Below are 22,958 nucleotides of genomic sequence, written 5' to 3'. Positions count from 1 at the left end.
GGCCCATGCCCACCCCACAGACTCTGATTTAAGTGCTCTGGGCTGTGGCCTGGATGAAGGACTCCAGAGCCTGCTGGTCTGGGGGCACCTGGCACTTCGTGGGCATGTAAGTTGCTCAGGAGACCGTGCCAGCCTGGGCCCAGGCTTGGGCACATTTTAAAGGTGCCCCAGGTGCCCTGGCCCTGTGGCTCGGGCGGTTGGAGTGTTGTACTGTACACCGCAAGGGCACAAACCTAGGTTGCGGGTTTGGGGCATGTTCAGGAGATGATTGATGTTTTTCTCTCACATAGATGTTTCTCCCCCCCTACACACAAACTTTCTTTCTCTCTAAAAATCAATAAAAACAAACATATCCTTGGGTGAGAATTTAAAAAATTAACGTAAAATAAAAATGCCCCAAGTGATTGTAGCGTGAAGCCAGAGAAAAGAACCAGTGGTTAAGTCAATGTTAAAATATCCCCGCCAATGAGGGGCTCTCTGGGCTGCCCCTTCCCGGGAAGTGTGCCTTGCACAGGAAGCTCCTGGAGCACACACCGCCACCCGCTGTCCCAGTCCCAGAAGGGGATGACAGGCCTGGGGGAGCGACACTGGCCTAGGTGGGGGGCTCCCACCCGACCCAGGGTGGGGCTGCCCCATCGCGATCAGGCCCCGGCCCTTGCTGTGCCTTCGCTCTGCGCTGCCAGAACCCTGGTCACGTATTCTCAGTGTTCTGAGTGTGTCCCACCAAGACGGCGGTTTAGGTCAGTCGGAAACAGGAGAATGTGCTATGAATAGGAACGGCCCCCTCAGGCTCTGGCGCAAAGGAGTCATCCTGGGGAGTGTAACCCCAGTTCTGTAAAATACAACATTTCCAGGAGGAATCTTCCAACCTGGCGAGGAAAGGCAGGATCAAGTGTTCCAAATGAAAATTTCATTTCCCATGTCAACAGAGCTATAGCAAGGTCATGATCAGGAATGGACACAATCATGGGAGACAGGAAACTTTCCGGGATTCAGCCCGCTCAGGGTGGCAAGTGTAAGACAAAACGAGACACCAAGAGCTGCCAGTGGGTCTTTGGGTGGAATCAGTCTAATGAGGGGGGAGCTGTAGTGTCCCCCAACTCATCCTGGGCCTGGGCGTGGGCCTGGGCTTGGGCCTTGGTTTTCATGGACTTATTGATCCACTTGAGGAAGTTGGTGACTTTGGTGTAGATCCCGAACTTTCCTTTCTGTGCACATCCTTCTCCCCAGCTGACGATGCCAGTGACAAAGTAGGTGCCCTTGAACCGAGTGACATGAGGACCCCCGCTGTCCCCCTGACAGGCATCTTCAGGCTTTGCGTCATAGCCGGCGCAGAACATGTTTGAGGTGATGGTGAGGCTGGTGGACAGCTTGCACGTGTTCCTGTCCACATAGGGCACCTCCAGCATCTTGAGGGTGACGGACGGGCGGCCCTTCTCGTGGGTGCGCCCGAAGCCGCTTATGATGCCGGATCTCTGAGTCATGAGCGTTGACTCGGCCCAGTCCTTCTGGGGCAGGCAAGCGGGGGCGACGTTCATGCGGAATTTGATGGGCGTCTTCAGCTTGAGAACGGCGATGTCACAGTCGTAGGTCGCTTTGTCGAACTTGTTGTGCTTTATGATCATCTCCACCTCGTGCACCATCTCGTTGCCGTCCTCCTGCTCCGTGTTCCGATCACCTGCAATACGGTGAGAGCGTGGTGGTGTTAGCTCAGCCTGGGCCACGCGTTCTCAGGTGGGTTACTTTTCGAAGGAGCTGTTTGTGTCTTCTAATTAAAAAATGGTATATGGCCACTAGAAAGTTTGAAAAATATAGGAAATCATGAAGAGGTGAATAACAATGACTTTCAGTTTCACTACCTAGGGGCAACCCATTAGTCACATTTTTCTGTGAATGTTCAGTACGTCAGAGACTTCCAGTTCATTCATTTGTGGACAGATGTTTCCTGAGTATGTGTTGTATGCCAGGTACATGAGGGGCAAAGGTCATGTGTTCTAGACCCATGAAGTCCAGAGGGCTGCCACCAGCCACAGGGGCAGCTGGGCACTGGAAATATGACCGGTCTGAACAAAGATGTACTGTGAGTGCCCAATTTCAGACTTAGAATGAAGAAAAGTATTCAAAAGAGCTTATACATACTTTTAAAATTGATTACATATTGAAATTGTAGTATTTGGGATATATTGGATTAACTAAGATATATTACTACAATTAACTTCACCTGTAAACTTTTAAATCCTCAGCTGAGGATATGTTTACATTTATTTTCAGACAGAGTGGGAGGAAAGGAGGAAAAGAGAGAGACAGAAACATCGACATGAGAGGGACACATTGACCAGTTGTTTCCCGCACGACCCCAACCAGGGCCGGGGACCAAACCACAACCGAGGTGCGTGCCCTTGACTGGAATCGAACCCGAGACTCTTTGGTTCATGGACCGACGCTCTAACTGCTGAGCAAAACTGGCCAGGGCTTCACCTATAAACTTTTAAAATGTGTAATAGAAAATTTAATGTGACTAGAAAGTTAAAATGACACAGGGTGCACATTGGCTTGTATCAAACAGCTCTAGAGTCTGGTAGAGAAGGACAGGAAAAAAATTACAGGCAGAGGGACTCAGTGCTCAGACTGTTGAAGGGGGCTCTGGACGCCTTCCCAGAGTAAAGGTCACGGACAGCAGGTCCATCATGCTGGGTGTGGATACCAGGAGTCTCAGGGAGGACCATGAGGGGGAGAACTGGGCTGGCTCAGGGAAGGCTACCCCCACCCCCCCAAACCTGCCCAGCCTCCTCAATTTCCTCCAGCCCCCATTCTCCATCCTCATCTTCACCCTCCTCCTCCTTCTTGTCCTCATCCTCTTCCTCCCCGTTCTCCTCTTCCTTTGGCCTCTTCTCTTCTTCCTCTGAAACTACCCCCCAGCCCCCAGTCTGGATTCCAGTCATTTAATCTAGTGTTTCCAGCAAATGTGGTCAATTCTAGTGGTCTCTGAAAATAAGGAGGCGACAGTGGGCCCTGCAGGGCAGCTGAGGGGTGCGGCACCACTTACCTACCCTCACCTTGAATCTCTGGGCTTGGAGGAGACAGTGGGCTGCGGTGAGGACGTGGAACTCATTCAAGATGGTGCCTCCACAAAAGCCTTCGTTGTTCTCCTTGATGAGCAGAGCCTGTGGCAAGAATGCCAGAGCCAAACAGGTCGAGTCTGGCTTTCTAAGAGGAATTTGGAACCTTTAACTCAAGCCTTCCTCTCCATTGCCTGGATCAGGGCATCTCCCTTCCATAGCTGGTGTGCCCTGTCGAGCCTTTTCCTGCTCCTCCCCTCCCCCTGCTGCCCTTCACCAAGAGAGATCTGTGGCGTCTTCAGACTGGAACACTAGGCTCGAGCCAGCACACCCACACTGCCCGGCTGACCACCCAGGCTATGGCCAGCGTGGACAGGCCTGCAGACCTCTGACTTCTCATCACCACACCTGTCCCACTGGCCATTCAGTCCAGTACCCTGGCACATTCTTTAAGCGATGGCTCACAGTTGACCACATGACACCTTCCCAGCTCCTCCCAACTCAGTCCCTGATTCCACAGCACGGATGTGGGCAGCGCCTCACGCCTTCTGGTCTTTGCTTTACCCAGCCACAGCCAGTGGACTGACTTATTCATTGATTCCACAGACATTTACTGGGGCCCGACTACATGGCCAGTGCTAGCCGCTGAGCAGGGTCTGTACGATTTACCTACCTCTCTTTCCACCTGGACTGCAAACCCACTCCGCCAGGATTAGGCTTTCCTTTCGTCTGGACCTGTCCCAGCACTCTCAAATATTACAGTTACACGTGGAAAAACAGTTCTCACTGTGGTAACGACCTTTATGGTCTCTGTGGCTATGAATTATACACCCCAGACCAGGCAGAAGCCAGTCTTTGGAGAACATGCTCACCTGCACTGGCATGCCTTCTGGGCACCGGGAGGGCTCCTCTGGTCAGCCAGTCCCACAGCCCATGGAATGCCACCCCCAAGGTTAATATCTGTGGAACCCATGGGGCTACTTCTGTAAGGGGTTTTCACCTGATTTGGGATTTGGGAGTGAGGAAGATTCTCCCGGGGAATGAGCGTTGACGGGGCAAGTGAAAGGCACCTCAGACAATTCTCTTGTTTTCCTCCCCCCCCCCCCCCAAAGAACTGGGTTTGCAAATCCAGAAGTGGAGCATTTTTTGTTTTTTTCTTTTGAACTGGGCTATTTTTAAAAAATCAAACTCCATTCTGATCAGTTATTCCCGCACGTAAACACCCAAGCAGTTTTCTAAAAAACCTGGGACTGACACCCAGAGGAACCATAAAGATAAGGGGTTAATGGTGGCCAAGTTGGGAAACTTGGAGGGACCATAAAAAGAAAGAGATGAATGATTGCCCTGACCCCTGCAACCGACCCCCCTTCTCTGGAGAAGTCTGTATCAGCCCTGATGCCAATTAAGTGGAACCAGGAGGCATGTAAGTTTTTTCTTTGAATGTAGCTCTTTCTGTTTTTTTAATGTCGTTTTTTCTGTATTTTGTTCCTGTCTAAGCAAGAACAGAGGAAGCTCGGGGCTGGGATTTGGGAGATGCCCCAGCCTGCCGGTGTTATGCAGTGCTGCTTTATAGTTCGGCTGTGCGTCTCCGGTTATCTCCCTGACACGTTACAACACTTCCTCTTGGGAATTCCACATCCTCTAAGCAACAGTTATCAGCTGGGGATATGTGTGGGTTAATGAAGCAATTAACATCAAGTTCTAAAAGAATTCTTGAAGATGTTCCTGACTAGTATATAGTACAGATGTTCCTTGAGTTACGATGAGGTCAAATCCCAATGAGCCCGTCTCATAAATTGAAAATATCGTTAAGATGAAAATGCATGTAATACTCCTAGCTACCAAATATCCTAGCTTATCCGGGCCGACCTTAAACGTGCTCAGAACACTGGCAACACAGCTCACTGTAAAGTATTGGTTGTTTACCCTCCTGATCATGTGACTAACGGGAAGTTTCAGCTCACTGCCCAGCATCATGAGAGAGTATCATACTGAATATCACTAGCCTGGGAAAGATCAATGTGTATCACGTTCACACCATCGTAAAACTGAAAAATTTTAAGTCGGGGACCTTCTGCAATGTTGCTTTTTTTTTTTGGTTGCATAATTTATCAATTTATAATCCAACTTGGGTGGTAAGTGAAGGAGAGTCCGTCTTTTTAAGACTTGGACACCATCTGTTCTTCTTAAAGATAGAGATGAGGCGACTTGTCAAGTGTCGTGAATCCCCAGACTGACTGAGAAGCCCTCTGGTGAGGAGCCTTCTGCCCGAGCCCGTCCCTGTCCTCTCTGCCTGTGGAGTCCCATCTGAAGCCACTCTCAGAGATCCGAGTCCAACACGCCCACCCTACGGGAAGCTTGTCCTTGTTATATGCCCACTGATGTCACCTGCGTGGCCTTCATCCACTTGAATCGTGGCCATTTGGGCGGATCTCACCTCCCTTCTTAGATCTAGATGTCCACGTGTCAGAGAAGCAGCTCTGACGATTTCGTAGCCCACATCCCCAACCCCGGTTCTATGCCTGACACACAAGTTCTCCATAAATATGTGTTGCATGAATGATGAGTAGATGCCGAAATGTCCTCCCTTGGGCTCTTGATAATTCAGACAAATGCACACTTGTCGTGCAGCTTGGTGGTGAGGGGTGAGTTGAAGTAATTTCTAAAGGTTGTTGGCAGCTCTGGGATTTTGCTTGTAGGAGAAGCCAATACACTAAAATGGTATGAAGCCCAATTTAGGATTGCCAGATAAAATAGAGGCCATCCAGTTAAATTTGAATCAAATAAATAACAAATTATTTGTGGTATAATAGTATGTCCCATGTAGTATCTGGTATATACTTACATTAAAAATTATTCATTGTTTATCAGAAATTCAAATATAAGTGGAAGTCCTGTGTTCTTATTTGCTAAATCCGACTACCTTAGTCCCAATGAACCACAAAAGAATAATTTTTTACCTTTGATAACAGATGGATGTATTTTTCTCTAAGGTACTTTCTGTCTCATTGGAATTTGGGTGTTTAAATAACATTTTTTTTTTTTTTACCATATTAGAAATGAAACAAGGAGAGTAAATCTTTCTGCCTCCGGTCAAACAGAAGAGCAAGCAGAGACCTCAACAACCATCAAGGGAGCTGCCCTGGGAAAGATGCCGGTGCCCACCTCTCCTTCCTTCCACTGTAGGAGGGGTCTGAGGACTCAAACCCTAAGCACACAGATGGGAAAGGGCAGCCGGGGTGGGAGGGCGGAGGCAAGGACCCAGCTCCTTCTCAGCTCAGCCTCCTTCAGCATGGGCAGCTCCAAGCCTGCCGAGGGTCCACGTGTGTGCTTGGGCAGCATGAGACCCCCCCACCCCGCGGCTGTGCCAGCAGTGCCCAACCGGGTGGGTCCCCCATCCAGCTAACTCGCCAAGCGCACGCACTCGGCACTTACCTGCCAGGGACACTCGCCCTCTCTGCAGTCCCTCCCTCCCACTATCCGAACGAGGTCGCTCTCCTGGTCCTCGGGGCTTGTCTCTGTGTTGTTGAAGCCCAGCAGATCGAAAGGGTTCCTGGTGGGACCCAGGTGGAAAGGGTTCCTGGTGGGACCCAGGTGTCCAGAGTCGTACTTGTCTAGCACTTCAACATCGGGATCCCCGCTGCTGTGAAGGGCCTGGTCCGCCGACCTCCTTCTGCGTGCCAGAGTGTGTTTCCCACAGGGAAAAGGCTCTGCAAGGAGAAACAATGGACTGGGGCTTGAGCAAAGTGAAAATCCCCCTGCACCACACACAGGACGGAGAGAGGGAGGGTCTAGCCCTGTGGTGACCGGTGAGACTGCTGGGAAAACGCCCTTGAGGAAGAGCGTACTCAGTACCTGGGAAGGATGTGAGGAGCTTTTGGGGTGCAGAGTGCTCTGTGCCTTGATAGGGGTTGGGTTCAAAGGTGATGTGACCATCACAGTGCAAGAAACGTGCACTTCCTGTCAGCCCACCCCACTGTGTGCCAGTTCTACCTACATGACAGTGCTCTGGACACCGACCTCGGGCCGAGCAGAATGCTGAAGCATTGACGAGGGTATCTGCAATCTACATGGAAACGCATCCCAGTAACAAAGTGACTTGTGATGGACAGAGGACACATGGGCTGGGGAGGGGGGCAGACCCCGTGATGAAGCAAGTAGAGTGAGGTGTTACTGGTAGAGCCCAGGTAGGGGCATACGGGTGCTCACTGCCAAATCCTGTCAGCCCTGCTGTGTGTTTAAAACATTTCCTAATGAAAACAATTTTAAGTGTTCTGGGGGTAAGGGACAGCATATGCAACAACCCGAGACGTGAGAAGGAGTACTAGGACATGGCTCTGTATGGCAATGCCTAAAGGTGACAGCTATCCTTAAGAGCACCAAGCACAGGGGAGATGTATTGTCACCAACTAGGGAACTGAGGCCGAGAGAGGAGCCAAAGCAGGGCACAGAAAAGGAGAGGTGTACTTGTGCTTATCTGAGATCAGATAAGCAACACTTAGTTCTTTTTAGTGTGTGCGTGCGGCGCCTGCAGGACCTGAAGGAACCCGTCCCACCCCCGGCAGACTCTGGTGAACGTGTTCGCGAGAGATAAAGATCTGTGTTAATATTTGTAATAATGCCCTTTGACATTCTGAATTAGGAAGTACTTTATCTGGTTTTATTTTCAAACATCACACTTTACTAAATTGATTTGTAATTATTGCTAGAATTTAAACAAAATGTGCACTCATGTGACGGTGTCTACTCCCTGTGGTTGAACCAGCTTAAGTTTTAAAGATCTCATTACCTATAGAAATGCAAATGACAATGTCTTTGACTTGTTGGAAGAGTCGATGTTACCTAATTGCAGTCATTCTGGAATGTTCCTGCTTCCTGGAACAGACCTAAGACTTTGCATTCTACACCCCCACCCCCAGTAAAAAGCTGTTGGTCAGTCGGGAACCAGGCTTTCAAAAGCGATTTCGGAGGTCACTGTGAAATTAAGAGAGAGGAGTGGCCTCTCAGAACCTCTGGCTCGAGGTTGGCCTTCCACAGAGGAGGGACTTCCTACAGTGAGTGAGACCTGGGCTTTTCTATCCCAGAGACCTGGCCGGTCACTCAGCCCCTTAACAGGTCATGCTCACTGCGAGCTTCCAAGCCAGACTCATGGTATTCGGCTTTTATCAAAGAAAAGAAAAAATAAATCTGATTAACATCAGAGCCAACACAACCTAAATTAGTTCTTGAGGGTCCTTGGCTCCCCTTCGGGCCCCCTCTCCCAGCTCCACGGCTCCCACAGTCAGGCTTGCACCGCCCCTCACTGGCCTGCGCTCTCGTCTGGTCCGGTCTCCCAGGCCTCCCACCCTACCCAGGGATACAAAGCTGGCCTTCCCCACACTCACAGGGTTTGCTATGAGCCAGGCACTGTGCAAGTGCCCTCTGGAGATTACTCTCTTAATTTTTCACATTCACTGAGCAGTTAGGTAATATGGTTGGTCCCATTTTTCAGATGGCTCATAGAAACAGTGGGTCTGATTCCAAACCTTCGGCCCACTCAGGATGCTTCAGCTATCCTGCTCACCGGCACTGGCACTGGCCTCTCTGACTCAGGGAGCCCTGGTGGTGTGGCTTCCTGCTCCTCCTACCTGTGGAGATGCAGGACTTGCCGTTGTCATCCAGGATGTACCCACTGGCACAGGAACACACCACGGAGTTCTGCTCCTCCCTGCAGAACTGGTCGCAGTCCCCGTTGTCCAGGCTGCAGAGTTTTCTCGTGACTGTAGGAGGAATATTGGTTCTCTGGACAGGCTTGGGAAATGGAGGCTGCAGCTGGCCAGGAGAAAGGACAGCAGCCCCCGGGAACATGAACCCACCCAGGAGCCCTACAGTAGGCCATCCCGCTAGAACTAAGGGCCAGAGCCATGCAGCTGATACAAACAGCTGGTACAAACAGGCCAGGCTGCCCAGAGCAGTCTGGCGGGGGGGGGGGGGGGGGGGTGGTGGTGAGGGGACCATGCCTCTCCTCTGTGTGAGCTTTCTCAGTGCCCAGACAGCATGGGGAAACCATGGCAAGCACTCAGGGAGTGCTGAGTGTCTGCCAGGCCCTGGGCACCAGACTTCCAGAAGGTCCTTAAGTAATCTGATCATGCTTAGTGAGGGCCCTGGAGGCTGGGAGGATCTTAAGTTCAGCCCTAAATAGACTCATAGGTCCTCTCCAGCATGGATAGGCCACCTGCAGGAGCAGGGGTTTCTGGGCCAGGAGTTGAAGGGGCCTGGCAGAGTGGCCAGAGGCCCATCCACTCTGAGTCTAGGACACCCCTGTGCAATACGGGCCTTGGAGACAGGGGTCTGCTCCAGTGTGGCAGGAAGAAGAAACAGGCGCGTACATCCTGGAGTCAGGCCAACCCGAGTTCCAAACTGGTCCTTCCATCACTTGTTGGGTGATTTGGGAAAGTTATTTAAACCTATGGGCCTCAGTTTCCTCACTTGTAAAGTGGTGGAGGTCATGCCACCTCACAGGATAATCTCATAGGTCATGTGATGCTCTTGGCACAGGGCCTGTGTGGAGCCGTGCTCCCCGGGTCAAGGCCAGGTTCCTGGACCTCAAGGCGTGGCTGAGTGCATCCCCCGCAGTTCAACAGCTCTGACTAAGCCAGAGTCACCCACCTGCTTCCTGCATTCACTGAACATCAAACTCCAGACATCAGTGATGCTACCCTGGCAATTTATACTCCAAAGATGGGTTTTGATGAAAAAATAATTACAGTGAAAAAATCAACATTAATAAACTTTAGAAAACATTCACAATGGCCCTGGGGTCAGCCAAGGGTGAGCAGGAGTGGCAGCTCTAAGATTTAAGATGAAATGATGCATAATTAATATTCCCATCAGAGACAATTCCAAAGTAATCCAATCCAAGAGCACATTCTAAAGATGATAAATTAAGTACTTTAAAAGAAATGCAAATCTTTCTCTTTAGGGAAAATTGGTCTAATGTTAACCTAATTTTTATTTAAAAATAAATCACCGCCTGGCCGGTGTGGCTCAGTAGTTGAGCATTGACCCATGCACCAAGAGGTCGCTGGTTCGATTCCCGGTCAGGGCACACGCCCAGGTTGTGAGCCTGATCCCCAGTGGGGGGTATGCAGGAGGCGGCCAATCGATGTTCTCTCTCATCACTGTTTCTATCTCTCTCTCCCTCTCCCTTCCTTTCTCTAAAATTAATAAAGAAAAAAAAATTAATCACCAATTAGGAAAACTCAGTGACTTTCCGTAAAATTAATTAAATATTTAAAATGTTTATATTTGGACAATCCTGAACACTAGTATCGACATTTGCACTAATAAAGGTCAGTGAGCCCTGGCTGGTTTGGCTCAGTGGTGAGAGCTTTGGTTTGTGGACTGAGGGTCTTGGGTTTGAATCTCAGTTAAGGTCACATACCTGGGTTGCAGGTTCGAGCCCAGGCCTCTGTCAGTGTTGTGCAGGAGGCAACCAATTGATGTATCTCTCTCTCTCTGTCTCTCCCTCCCTTCCTCCCTTTCTCCCTTCCACTAACCAATGGACATAGACAACAAAGCTGGGGATGGGGCAGGGGGATGGGAAGGAGGGTGTCAATGGGGTAAAAGGAGAAACATCTGTAACAAATTAATAAAAATAATTTTTAAAAAATCAATGAAAAAATATCTTTGGGTGAGGATTAACAACAACAACAACAAATAAATGCAAGTGAAAAGTGGTGATTTAGAATCATTGCCCAGGACCACAAGGAATACCAGTCATAGCGGTAAGGGTTATATTCTACTCCAAGGAAAAAGACAATTGTCGTTTTTATGTTAATAGACCACGTGCTTCATAAATGTTCTACAGCCTCTCTCAGAGGAACAGAGAAGTGACTGCGTGTCTCATTGCACTCTAAAACTGAGTTGATTCGTAGGACATATTGGGGCTTTTATTTTATTTTTATTTTTTTGCTCTTACTATAGTGGCCCATCATAATGGAGCACAGACTCTAAGTCAGAAGTGGCATGCAATTGTTTCCTTGGGCATTTTAGCTTTTTCTCCTTCCCATCTTTGATTCTTCAGGTAACTCTGACTTGAAGGCATACCAAGAAAAGGAACTCACACAGTTCACAGTTTTTGCCTTCAAATCCTTCCATACACTCGCACGTATATTCCCCGAGGCCATCTTTACACATGCCCTTATTCATGCAAGGGCTACTTTCACACTGGTCACCATCTGCAAAGAAAAGATGTGGCAATTTCCGTCATCATGGAAATGACTTTGCTGTGTTGATCTTGGCACACATTTTTCAGATAACTTGCATGAACTTGGAATTCTTCCTGTTTCCTGTAAATAGTTTCTCCCACCTGAACTTCATTTTATCCCCACCTTTCGTTATGTGTACGTGATGCTCTTATCTAACTGGATCATCGACTGAGCTTTCCCGTTTTTGCTGAAATGTTTGACAGTATTTTTACATCGGAGTGAGGAGCTCAGGGCCGGTGACCACGTGGGACCAGCCGGAAGGAGGCAGGACATGTGATTGATTGCCTGACACTTTTTTTGGGCTGAGCACTGATGAGAGAGATGTTAGGGTTCCTTTTTCCAATTGCTCTGGGGGTAAAATAAGAATGCAGAGACAGCTGCCCAGCACTAACACAGGACTTCCCGTTTCTTGGTGCATTTGTACAATCTAATTTAGAGATAAGTCTAATAGTCATTTTGAGAAATTTGAATGCTGTTACCAAAATGAAAACATTAGTCATGATTAATATAATTTCAGGTGCTATAAACATTAAATCAATGCCCTGGCCAGTTTGGCTCAGCGGTTAGAACGTCGGCCTGGGGTCCGGAGAGACCCGGGTTCGGTTCCCGCTAAGGGCACGTGCTTCGGTTGCAGTTTGTCCCCGGCCCTGGTTGGTCGTGCGGGTGGCAGCCACTCGATGTGTCCCTTCGTGTCGATGTTTCTCTCTCTCTCTCCTTCCCACTCTATCTCTCTATCTGTACAAAAAATGGAAAAATATCCTCGGGTGAGGATAAAAAACAAAAACAAAAACATTAAATCAAGATAGTTACCTTATTAGAGGATCCAATCTTTCAGATTCTTTTTTTTTTAAATTAATATACTTGGATTTAAAAAATCATCACCAAATTTGGTATTCTCAAATGCGAATAAAACTGACTTAAATCTATATTTAAGTAGCAAAATTAGGATTAGTAGAAAATTACTATAAAAACTATTTTACAATAACTGTTATGAAAATACTCAGTGGGGAAAGTGCTGAATAAGTATGATTTAAACAGGAACAGAAAAGTAATTCAAGAAGCATTTTCAAAATTCAAACACAATTTCTCCCAATTGAAATAACTTAATAAAACCTTCTCACGTAAGATTAAAATAGAAAGTATCTCACCTTTGTATTTATTCCAGAATTCATTCTGAAAGGGAAGAAAGATTTTAAAGTACATTAGGGAAAACAGACATTTTACACCAATTAACAACCATAAGTTAGTAACTCAACCTGAATAGGATACTTTCCCACACAGAGGTCGTTTCCTGGAACACATTGTTCTAGAACTATTCACTCTAAAGGGGGAAGTTTTTCAGATCATCTGCATCTGTAAAGCTGTGGCTTTAATCACCATCTCTGTTGAATATTGAAAATTTATTTTCAAGTTAATCACCAAGAAATGGATTATACCAAGAATGGTTTGTTCTGTTTGCACCAATGAACGGTTTTTAGTTGAAATACTTTAGTCAAAGCTTCAATAAAGGATTGAATTATTGGTGAATATTCACGGTAATTTAAAAGTGAGAATTGGTAATTAACTTAAAACAGGGCATCAAGAATCTATATTACACTAAAAGATGTTCATAGTCTTAAATTTTTCTTTTGCTGTCTGTAGTAGGTTAAATCAAACTGGCAACCTCTTGGTGCATGGGTCGATGTTCAACCACCAAGCCACACCGGCCAAGCTCACATTAACGTTTCTCTCTCTCTAAAAAAAAAAAAAATCAGTAAAAACAAACATATTTAAGAAAACAACCCTGGTGATACCTTAATGTCTAACCTGTGGCCTCTAACACTGAGAGAGAAAACAAATTTAAGGTACTCAGTTTGTAGTCTTATTTTGCCTTTTTTTTTTTTTTTAGTGTCATAAGGTGGAAGCTTAGAGTATCAATTTGAGACCTTTCTACTTTTCCAATAAAAACTTTTAATGCTATAAATTCCCCTATAAACACTATGTTTCTGTGTCCCACAGATTTTACATGTTGTATATTCATTTTTGTTCAGCTGAAAATATTTTCTATTTTCCCTTGAGACGTCCTCTTTGACCCACAAATTATTTAGAAGTGTGTTGTTTGATTTCCAAATACTTGGAAATTTTCCTGTTATTGGTTTTTGGTTAAGTTCAGTATGGTCAGATAAAATTTTATATGATTTTAATCGTTTAAATTTGTTAAGACGTGTTTTATGACACAGAATAAGGTCTATCTTGTAGAAAGTTCCATGGGTGCTTGGCAAGAAAGTACATTCTGCTGTTGTTGGGAATCCTATAACTATCAATTAGATTCAGGTCAAATAATGTCTGGAGAACTGGAGGGAAAAAAATTATAAACTCACAATTCTATGGTACTTTGAATTCTAGTCTTCTTCAATACACTGCTGCTAGTTACTTTTCAGGCTCCTCAAATAGTTACTCCATACAGTCTATCCAGGTTTTGTAGCTATGTTCAGTGGGAGACAAGGTAGAGTGCGCTTTCTTCATGTTACTTGGAACCAGAACTTGTTGATAACCTTTGACCCAGTAATCCTTCTCTGGAGCAGCTATTCTTAGAAAATAATCCAGAAGAAATATATATATATATATATATATATATATATATATATATATATATATTTGTGTGTTTTCATAATAGCACTATAAAAATAACTTACATGGCCAAAACATGAGAAAAATAAATATGTTGATACAATAATTCAGCTCTTTAAAATTATAAGTATAGTAGCAATATATAAAAGTAAGGAGGAGTGTTTGGGAAATGATGCTGAGAAAAAAAGTAGCACCTAAATTTGGATTGGCATTACTCTACTTTCATTATTTAAAAAATACTATGTGAAACAACTATGAGGTATCACCTCACACCTGTCAGAATGGCCACCATCAACAAATCATCAAACAAGTGTTGGAGAGGGTGTGGAGAAAAAGGGGACTCTAGTACACTGCTGGTGGGAATGCAGACTGGTGCACTATGTTTTCCACTATGGAAAACACTATGGTGTTACCTCAGAAAGTTAAAAATTGAGCTGCCATTTGACCCAGTGATCCCACTTCTAGGAATATACTCTAAGAAACCTAAAACACCAATCAGAAAGAATATATGTACCTCTATGTTCATAGCAGCACTATTTACAATAGCTAAGATCTGGAAACAATCCAAGTGTCCATTAGTAGATGAGTGGATTAAAAAGCTGTGATACGTGTACACAATGGAATACTATGCAGCTGTAAGAAAGAAATATCCCTTATCCTTTGAGATGACCTGGAAGGACCTGGAGAGTATTATGCTAAGCGAAACAAGCCAAGCAGAGAAAGACAAATATCACATGATCTCACTTATATGTGGAATATAATGGACTAAACAAATTGCTGAACAAAATTAACCCAGAGACATGGAGGTGGGGTATAGACTGACAAGCCTCAGAGGAGGGGGGTTTTGTGGGGGAAGAGATAAACCACAGAACTTACATGCATGTATGCATGATCAATGAACATAGACTACAAAGTTGGGGATGGGGGGAAGGGGAGGAGGGTGTCAATGGGGGAAAAATGAAAAACATCTGTAACAAAAACAAATTAATAAATAAAAATTAAAAAATAATACTATGTATGTGCAAGTGAACTAAAGGAATATTTTTTAATGAAAATAATCCTTGAAATTATGAATAACTGAAAAAATAGACAAATCATTTATTTGGTAATGAGTAAAAAATGAATTCTCAATTCCTCTTCTCTCTTTTGGTGGCTATAAAGAACACTGGTAGTCAAATGGGTAGAAACATACAATAATCCCTTGCAGACCTTGATCTTTTGCAGAAATACAAAGATATCTCAGTCACACAACTTACAATTACTGTTTTCTAGACAGAAATGCCAATTGTGTTTTCCATTGTATTAGTGGTTGCTACATTTTCCTTCCTAGCTTCAGATTTTATGGTAGGAAACACAAGTACTTCTTTAATGTTACTGGAGTCTGTAAGAAACATGGTGCTGCAGTCAGTACCCGTGCTACCACCAGCTGTGGGCATCTTGTGGCAGTATAGAGCTTCTAATCTATGAACTAGGCCTCCTCCTCATTAGCGGCTTTGGCCTGTCCTTCTTGACCATCCTTCCTTCCTCTCTCCCTCCCTCCCTTTGAATTTTTAAAGTTTATTTGAGTCAAAACTGATGATAGTTGCCAGGAAGCAAGATTTCAAACACTTCTGTTTTGTTCTTTAAAAACTGCTTGCTGCTGCAGGGAACTATTTAACTCATTGTAGGTACCTCACACTTCTTTCTTCATGACAAGTAACTCAAAGTGCTCAGTGAGACCCAGAGTCCATTTTGCCAGAGTCTCATTATCCGTGGGTGATCACAGATGAATATGGGATTGTCACACCTCACCTTCAGGTACTCGTTGACAATATTATCAAAGAGTCTGGCTATGGTCTGAGGTAGAGGACATTCAATAGTGTTTGCCACACAAGTATTATTGAGAATTTTTTAAATCTCTTTAGTTCTGAAGAGGTTAGTTTATGGCTTCTTCTGTCAGGTTAGTTTCTCCCGGAGCATTCTCAAGTTCTTCTAACATGCTGACTTTCTGGAAGGATGAGGTAAAGTCAGTCTCATGGGTTTGGCCTTCTGGGCCATCAATGGAGGATCTCATCTATAATATGCTTCACCATCCCTGATATAATCGCCATGATCTCATTAGATAGATTATAACAATCTGCAGAGGCTCTATAAAACTCACAGGTGGTGAATTAAAGTCAAATCACTTGGAATTGGCATCCAATTTCACAAACTGGATTAATACCACTGGCCACCAGCATCTTATGGCAGAGTTCTGGAGCAGTTCTTACACGTAAGTTCTTGTCCAGCTTATTGTGCTAGGTAATGAAAAGCTTGGCCACATCTCCCCTAGATGACAGTCATCCTAGGATTTCAGTGTCTAGGAATCCCAATTTACCCAAAAAAACTTCTTATACATGTGATGCTCTTACTGATGATGACAAATTTCTTCTTCATAAAGTCATTCGGGTTCAAGCCCAAGTTTTCCAATGATAATGTGTTTACTTGTCTTTAAGGCCCAAGTGAGGATGGAGTGATATATATAAGCAAGGAGGCAGCAGTGTGATTTTGTAGAGAAGGACACTTAGCGAACTCTTTGATTTTTCCAGGATTCTCTTGAACTCCAATTATGTCTCCCTGAGGCAGTCTATTATCCATAGGAATAAATTCTTTTTCTGATTTAAAATTCCTTGAATTGCCCATGTTCTTGAAGATCACAAAAGATGAACTTCCCCTAGAAACTCTTTTGATATGGACCCTACCTACTGCCTTTAAGGTGATGTTGGGTCAGGTGATCCAGGTACAGCAAGTGACATGGAGCCTGTGTGGTGTGGGTCTCCTCAGCACCCAGCATCTGTTAGATGCTCAACTGCAGTCTTGCAGTGTGAATGGGGGAGCAGGGTGGTGATCTACTGTCAGTAGTGTTGTGTTGGCGGCAGTAACTTGACCTAGTGTCTCTTGAAGAGCTCCTGCCTGGCCTCCTCTGCTTCTTTTTTCTCAGCTTTCAGTTCTTTCTTGCCCAGTTTCATTCATTGCCACCCACTGCCACCTCACTTCTTCATAGTGGCCATCTTTCCCGATGGCCCTACTCAAAGTGGGTGAGGTTCATTAGTGACTTTCAGGAAAGTGACAAGGCCCCACCTATTCCAGAGGGGAGGGAGAGGGCACCTTTGGAGCTGCCACCTTTGCTGCCGTGCAGGTGCCCTTGTAGGGTCTCATGGCCCACCTGTTGTCATCTGTCATGCACCTGCAGACAGTTGCTCTTAAGGATGCAGCTCAGGTGCCCAATATGTCTGCAGCCGTGGATTTGGGCAAAAATCCAATGGGTCCTCTGTGTGTGTGTGTGTGTGTGTATGTGTGTGTGTGTGTGTGTGTGTGGCCCAGCCCAGGGAGATGTTGGTTGAGGGCATGAATAATTTTTAAATAAACTTGTTATGCTTTAGAATTTATTTAACAATACCTTCAGATGTTCTCATAAGTCTTATAACCGATTTCAGGCCATACCTTCTTCTCAGTTTCCCACCCATGAAACAGGTTGATGTGCGGTGGGTGAGGAAACAGGAAGGAATGCTACTGCACGTAGGAGACAATCTCTCCACTCCCCACATCAGAAGGTCTCTCCCGGGCTCTTCTCTGCGGGCTGAGGCCACAGCACAGAAGGGCATGCAGTGGGGGCCCAGCATGGGCTACACTGCCTGCCTCCAACAGAGCGGTAACCAGGGCCAGACAGCATCCCCGTTCGGGCCCAGCATGGTCCCCAGTGGAGCTCCCTTACCGTCATCTCAACATTCTCAAAGACTTCTCGGGCCTCTTCATAGGAGCAAGTCTCTTCCACACACTCTCTTTCAAGGTTGCCTTTCTTCATCTCCTCTAAAAATGAATTCGCCCTCCGGACCCTCTCCATGACTGTGTTGGCACGTTCCCGATTAATGAACACTGGAAGACAGGGAAGGACACAAAGCACCATATCAAATTAGCTGCTCTCCCTCAGCCTGTAGTATCGTGTCACCTCCATGCTGCAAAAGACAGAAAACTCCTTCCTCACTCACTAAGGCAGCTGGGAAGGAAATGCCCATCTCCCTCATGACTCCTTGAGTTACAGTATGAGGCACCTGTTCTAGGTCCCACACACAGAGTAAACACACCCCATCCAATCAACTTACCATCCTCCCTGCACATCCACACCCAGCCTTAGGGTGGTCAACCCAAACCCTCTTTCTTGAACTTTCCCTTCAGAGTGGTTCCAGGTCACTGTCACGCCCCCTGACCCCAAGCTCTCTGTGTTTTGTCTCAGGCTATAACTCTCCACTCTCATGCCCATTCCGAACCTCACCTACTCTTCAAAGTCTCAGTTCTGAGTCAAGTGGGGAGTTGTGATACTGTTTTGATCATGATCTACAATTAAAGGTATGATTTATATCAAGTCCCAGGACTCATGTAAACGCAATTAAAACAGAAGTTTCAAGAAACGGTACTTACTACTATTTTCTACAAAGCAGCACTTAATACAAAATTTTTTACTTAATTCTGTTCTATTTCATTAAAAAAAAAAAAATCCCGCTACACTGACTTCATGACTTAAAATGAGTCATGATCTGGCAATTACAATGTCTCAGGTCAGAGCCTCTGGATGTCCCTAGAGTCTCCGTCTACAGCTGAACTGTCCCCACCACTCTGCCTGAGTCTCATCTGTCCTGCCCGTACCCACTCCGTTTCTTCTCTTTGTTGTGATACAGGGGGCCCTCAGATTCTTTTCTTCACCCTCTGCACCCCTCTCTTTGCTCTCCGCGGAAGAATTCAGAGTCTCAGCGTAACACTCCTCGAGCTGGTGTTTCTAGTCCCGACTTTCCTCCTAGCTCTGCTTCCCTCTCTCACCCTGATGGCTGTCTCTCCTCACCTCAGAACCCCAAACTCCCATGTCCAAAAGGGAAAACAAAACCCCAGTTCTGCAGAATCAAGAAGGCTTCAGTTTCTAATCCATCTTGGTCACCTACTACTTAATATTGCCAAATGGAAAGTACAATACACATTTACTTCTTAGAGTTACTTTAAAGAATGTACACAACTAGGGTTCAGGTTGGTACACATTAGGTGCTCAATAAAGATTAGCTTCGTTCCTACCTCAAATTACTTTCCCTTCCAAATCCCTCCTTTCTTTAGTGACATCAGTGTTATTCCAACATCAGGCTCAGATTTGTTCATTGTGTGCCCCTCCCCCACTACTTCGAATATCTGCTTCAATACCAAGTGCTTGCTTTGAAACAAAATCCACACACCAGTTTCTGCCCTCCATCATTCCCCTATGTGGGTTTTTTCTCCCTGATCTGTTTTCCTCTTTCACTCTCTGACTTTTGGCCACTTTCTCATCTGCCGCACACCTGGGTCCCTCTGTCGGCTCCTCGGTGCTCCCGTCCTTGTGCTTGACCCAGGATGCCAGCAAACCCCAGGGGTGATGCCATCTCTGCTCTCTCCTCTGGTTTTGCTTCTCTCCTTTCTGAGACTTTTCTCTTTGGACAGGCCCTGGGGTCCTGGAAGGTCCAGAGACCGCCATCTGTCCAGCCTCGTGTTGGGCAGCCCCTTCCCTTGGCTGAGCCAGCCTGAGGACGGCGACACTGGCTTCTCCCTCTTTCTTGTCCCTGCCATGGAAACTCCTCTCTGCCTGTGCCCGACCCCTTGCCCTCCTCTGCCCCAGCCCACTCTGGAGAGGAAGGCGACTTCGCTGTCTCTGCCTGCCACCCCTCTCTCCCTGCCCTCTCCCTCCCTCTCTGCTCTCTGTCTTTGTCTGTTTCTGCCTTTCTGTCTTGTCTCTGCCTCTCTCCCTCTTTCTCTGTCCTTGTGTTTCTATCTGTCTTTATGACCTCTGACCCGCCGTCTGACTCTTCACCCCCGGGAGGCACGTCTGGCCCTATGCTGCCTTGGCTGAGACCACCAAGCCCAGCTGTCTCACGTCAGCCTTTGACACTATCCACACCGTGGAGGTTTAAGGGCATCGCCCCAACTCCCCACCCTCTCTCTTCCTCCCTGAGGCGACCTCTGTGATCTGCAGGTTGAGGGGTGCTTACCACTTCCCCCTTGTACCAGGAGGCTAGCCAGTGAGGCCCTTAACAGGATGAGGCACAGCAGGTCGGCCATGGTGTGGGCTAGGGTAGCGTCTCTGTCCCCACTGTGACAGGCTCCAGGGCAAGGTTCACTCACCCTGGCTTGGAGGGTGGATGATTGTCCTTCTGCTTATCACAGCCTTCTGATTGGAGCCGGGGCCAGCCGTGGGTGAGGGACAGGGGCAGGTGACTATGCTAGGGGCCTCGTCACCTGGACTGTGCAGCCCTGGGGAGGTCCCGGCAGAACCTTGTCAGTAACATGTCCAGTGGGGCCTGCTCTGGACATAGGCACTTTTTATTCTATGAAAGTAAAAATGTGATTTTATAGTTTTCAGACATTTATGTGTGACTCTTATTTCATCCTTAAAATCATGATAAAAGCCAAGAATCATTTACCTTATCTTTTCTCCAGAAGAGAAAATTGAGGCTTAGGGAGAGGTGAAGTGTCTGTGGTACATGTGGGATTCGAACCTGGGACTCCCACCTCAGTGCTCTCTGCCCACAGGCCTCTCTCTCCAGGTGCTACCTGGTGGGATCCCACAAAGGGCCTCTAGCACAGAGGGTCCTGGGGCCTGTGCTTCGCCGGCATGTCAGGCTTGTACCCTTCCGTGCCACGTGAGTCCTTGGGCACAGGCCCCCTACACATAGGAGGGTACCCCTGCCCGGCGTGCCTGGAGGAGATTGCTCTGCTGGAACCCCAAATGATCTGTTGACCACAGGACGAGTCGGCTCACGGTCAAGAGGGGCTGTGCCAGGAGGAGCTCCTCGGTGTGTCTCTCAGCCCCGTGGCTAAGCCATGGAGGCACACGGCTTCTCTTATCAAGTTGACCTCACATACTCTACGGGGGGCCGGGTTGGGGACAGCAGGAGAGCGAGCCCTGAGTCACAGGCTTCACAGTGTAGCTCATTTCTCACTAAGTGAAGCTCAGGTCAGGTCATCTGGGAGAGAACTTGAAGGGTGGCATGGTGCCTGAGCACTAGGGTCCGAGGCAGTATCAGCATCCAGCCCCTCCCGGAGGGTCCCACTCTCCACCCCCACATGCAGGGCCAGGAATCTGGAAGGCACCGTCTCCAGGGAATACAGGAGTCTTGTTCCTTGGCTCTCATTAAGGTTGTGTCTCTTGGCAACAAGTGACAGGCATCAGGGAAGGGCAGATCACCTCGGCACCAGGCTGGGGAGGGAGGTGTGTGTGCTGTGCAGTGGGTCCTCTCTCCCAGTGCAGAAGCCTCTCAGGGGCATCAAGCGTGGGCACACAGCCTGAGCTTCTGGGCTGACAGGGTCTCTGCAGCCAGACTCCAGGCTCTGGAGGAGAAGGGCAGGAAGTGGCTGGCAAGGCATGTGCTGGGCTGAAAAGGAAGGAAACAGAGACAGAAAGAGACGGCCCTCTATTCCACAGTGCCCATCACTCACAACACATTCTGCACATGGTGACTGATTATCCAAGGCCCATGGTTACTTGGATATAAGTCTTATCATCTGGCTTGTTTGTTGCTCTGTCTCCAGCACCAAGAGGGGTGTCTGGCACACAGCTGATGCTCAAAAAACACCAACAGATGGAGTGAATCAGTTCAATCATAAAACGTCCCTGCTCTGAGCACTGAGGCCAGGCTGGTCTTTTGTGGAGTGGTCACTATGCCATGTAGAGCCTGGTCCTCAGAGACAACCTGTAGTTGGTGCCTTGGGCCTGTCTCACCTGGTCAGTTTGTACTTCCATGTTGTTTCTGGATGAATTCAGCATGTGGAAGGAGGCTGGATTCTGTGTGAGCCCCTCCCTGTCCCCAACACCTGTTGTGCCAGAAATGATCTGATTGCCATTTCAGAAATGACCTGAAAGATGGAGATGATCCATAATGGTTAGAGTATCTGTACGTCAAGTGTTAGCCTTCAGGGGTTGTCCCCATGTTGCTTGGCACCCAAGCTTACAGCAGCTCTGTGAGAGGGAGGCTTGTGTCATCCATGGATGGCTGGGGAAATTGAGGCAGAACCAGTGACCCACCAGGACCATGCTTACCCTCATGTGGGTCTGGGGGCCTCCTGGCCTGGCCACTTCAACCTCATCCCCTGCTTTTTTCGCCCCCAGGAAGAGGGTCCAGAGAGCTTTCCTTTCTGGGAGGAAACAAGAGGCCCCCTGGGCTTCGGGCCTCTGGAGCTCTCTTGCACGTTGGTTGCAGAATTTCCCCTGAGTGTCTGTAGCCTGGTCAGCTGAGCTGGGGGACATCTGGATGTTTGAAAATCAGCATTACTGTCCACGATGACATGTTCGAGTTCTCCCAGATGCCTCATTCCACGTGTGCTGGTCTCATCCTCATGGTTGCACTGAGGTGTGCTCCCATTTTACAGTTGAGGTAACAGGCACAGAGAGGTTAAGCAGCTTGGCCAAGAGTTACAGGCGGAGCCAGACTGACTCCAGAAGGTCTGGCCCTATGTCAGGTCTCTTAAAGTGCATGTCCGACCTCTTGGTGAGATCCCTAAAAAATACAGCCTGACCAGGGCAGCAACCCTGTTTTGTAAAGGCCCAGATCATACATTAGGTTTGATGGTCTTTTTGGTCAGTCTGTCTCTGTCCCAACTACTCAGAACTGTAGTTTTAAGCAGCCCTGGATGATTTGTAAAGGAATGGGTGTGTCCCAATAAAACTTTATCTACAAAAACAGGTGGCTTGGACTCCGCCTTAGCTGTAGCTTGCAGACCCTGGGCTACTGAAAACTAAAACTAAAACTAAATATGGCCTGTGCAGCAGAGCAAGTCCTGGCACCCTAACTCACACGTGTTAAGTACTGTTGGTGTTCCAGGCATGGGGCAGGCCAGTTGCCATCCTCCAGTTGTGTCTTGGGGGTGGGGGTGGGGGGGTTCACCCACTGGATTTACTCCATACACTTTTGCCAAGTTCAAGTGGGGCCCACTTGAACTTTGATGTTTGTATTATTCTTCCCTACCTGAGACCCATGTGCCCTTAGGTTTAGTGTGTTCATAATCACCTGAG

General features: G+C 47.2%; 2 protein-coding genes and 1 pseudogene across 2 annotated transcripts in view; 1 reads left to right on the top strand and 2 right to left on the bottom strand.

The window, feature by feature from the left end:
- PCID2 (PCI domain containing 2) overlaps positions 1–6,135 on the top strand; it is a 56,577-nt gene extending 50,442 nt beyond the window's left edge. The window contains exon 15 of the mRNA XM_036249633.1: positions 6,117–6,135. The gene's annotated coding sequence lies outside the window, so the exon portion shown is untranslated. The remainder of the gene's footprint in view (positions 1–6,116) is intronic.
- On the bottom strand, positions 896–20,009 carry F10 (coagulation factor X). Its single transcript, XM_036249650.1, has 8 exons — positions 19,939–20,009; positions 17,652–17,812; positions 12,457–12,481; positions 11,165–11,278; positions 8,687–8,818; positions 6,495–6,769; positions 3,047–3,164; positions 896–1,678 (listed from the first exon to the last, which is right to left on the bottom strand). Exons 1-8 carry the CDS (start codon positions 20,006–20,008, stop codon positions 1,065–1,067), a joined length of 1,509 nt encoding a protein of 502 aa, XP_036105543.1. The 5' UTR covers position 20,009; the 3' UTR covers positions 896–1,064.
- On the bottom strand, positions 15,519–16,579 carry LOC118622965 (annotated as a pseudogene).
- Positions 20,010–22,958: the final 2,949 nt, after the last annotated feature.

This window comes from Molossus molossus, unplaced genomic scaffold (assembly GCF_014108415.1).
Source record: "Molossus molossus isolate mMolMol1 unplaced genomic scaffold, mMolMol1.p scaffold_m16_p_9, whole genome shotgun sequence".
NCBI classification, from domain to species: domain Eukaryota; kingdom Metazoa; phylum Chordata; class Mammalia; order Chiroptera; family Molossidae; genus Molossus; species Molossus molossus.
Note: the sequence above shows the minus strand (reverse complement) of the source record. Positions and strands in the feature narration are given on the sequence as shown.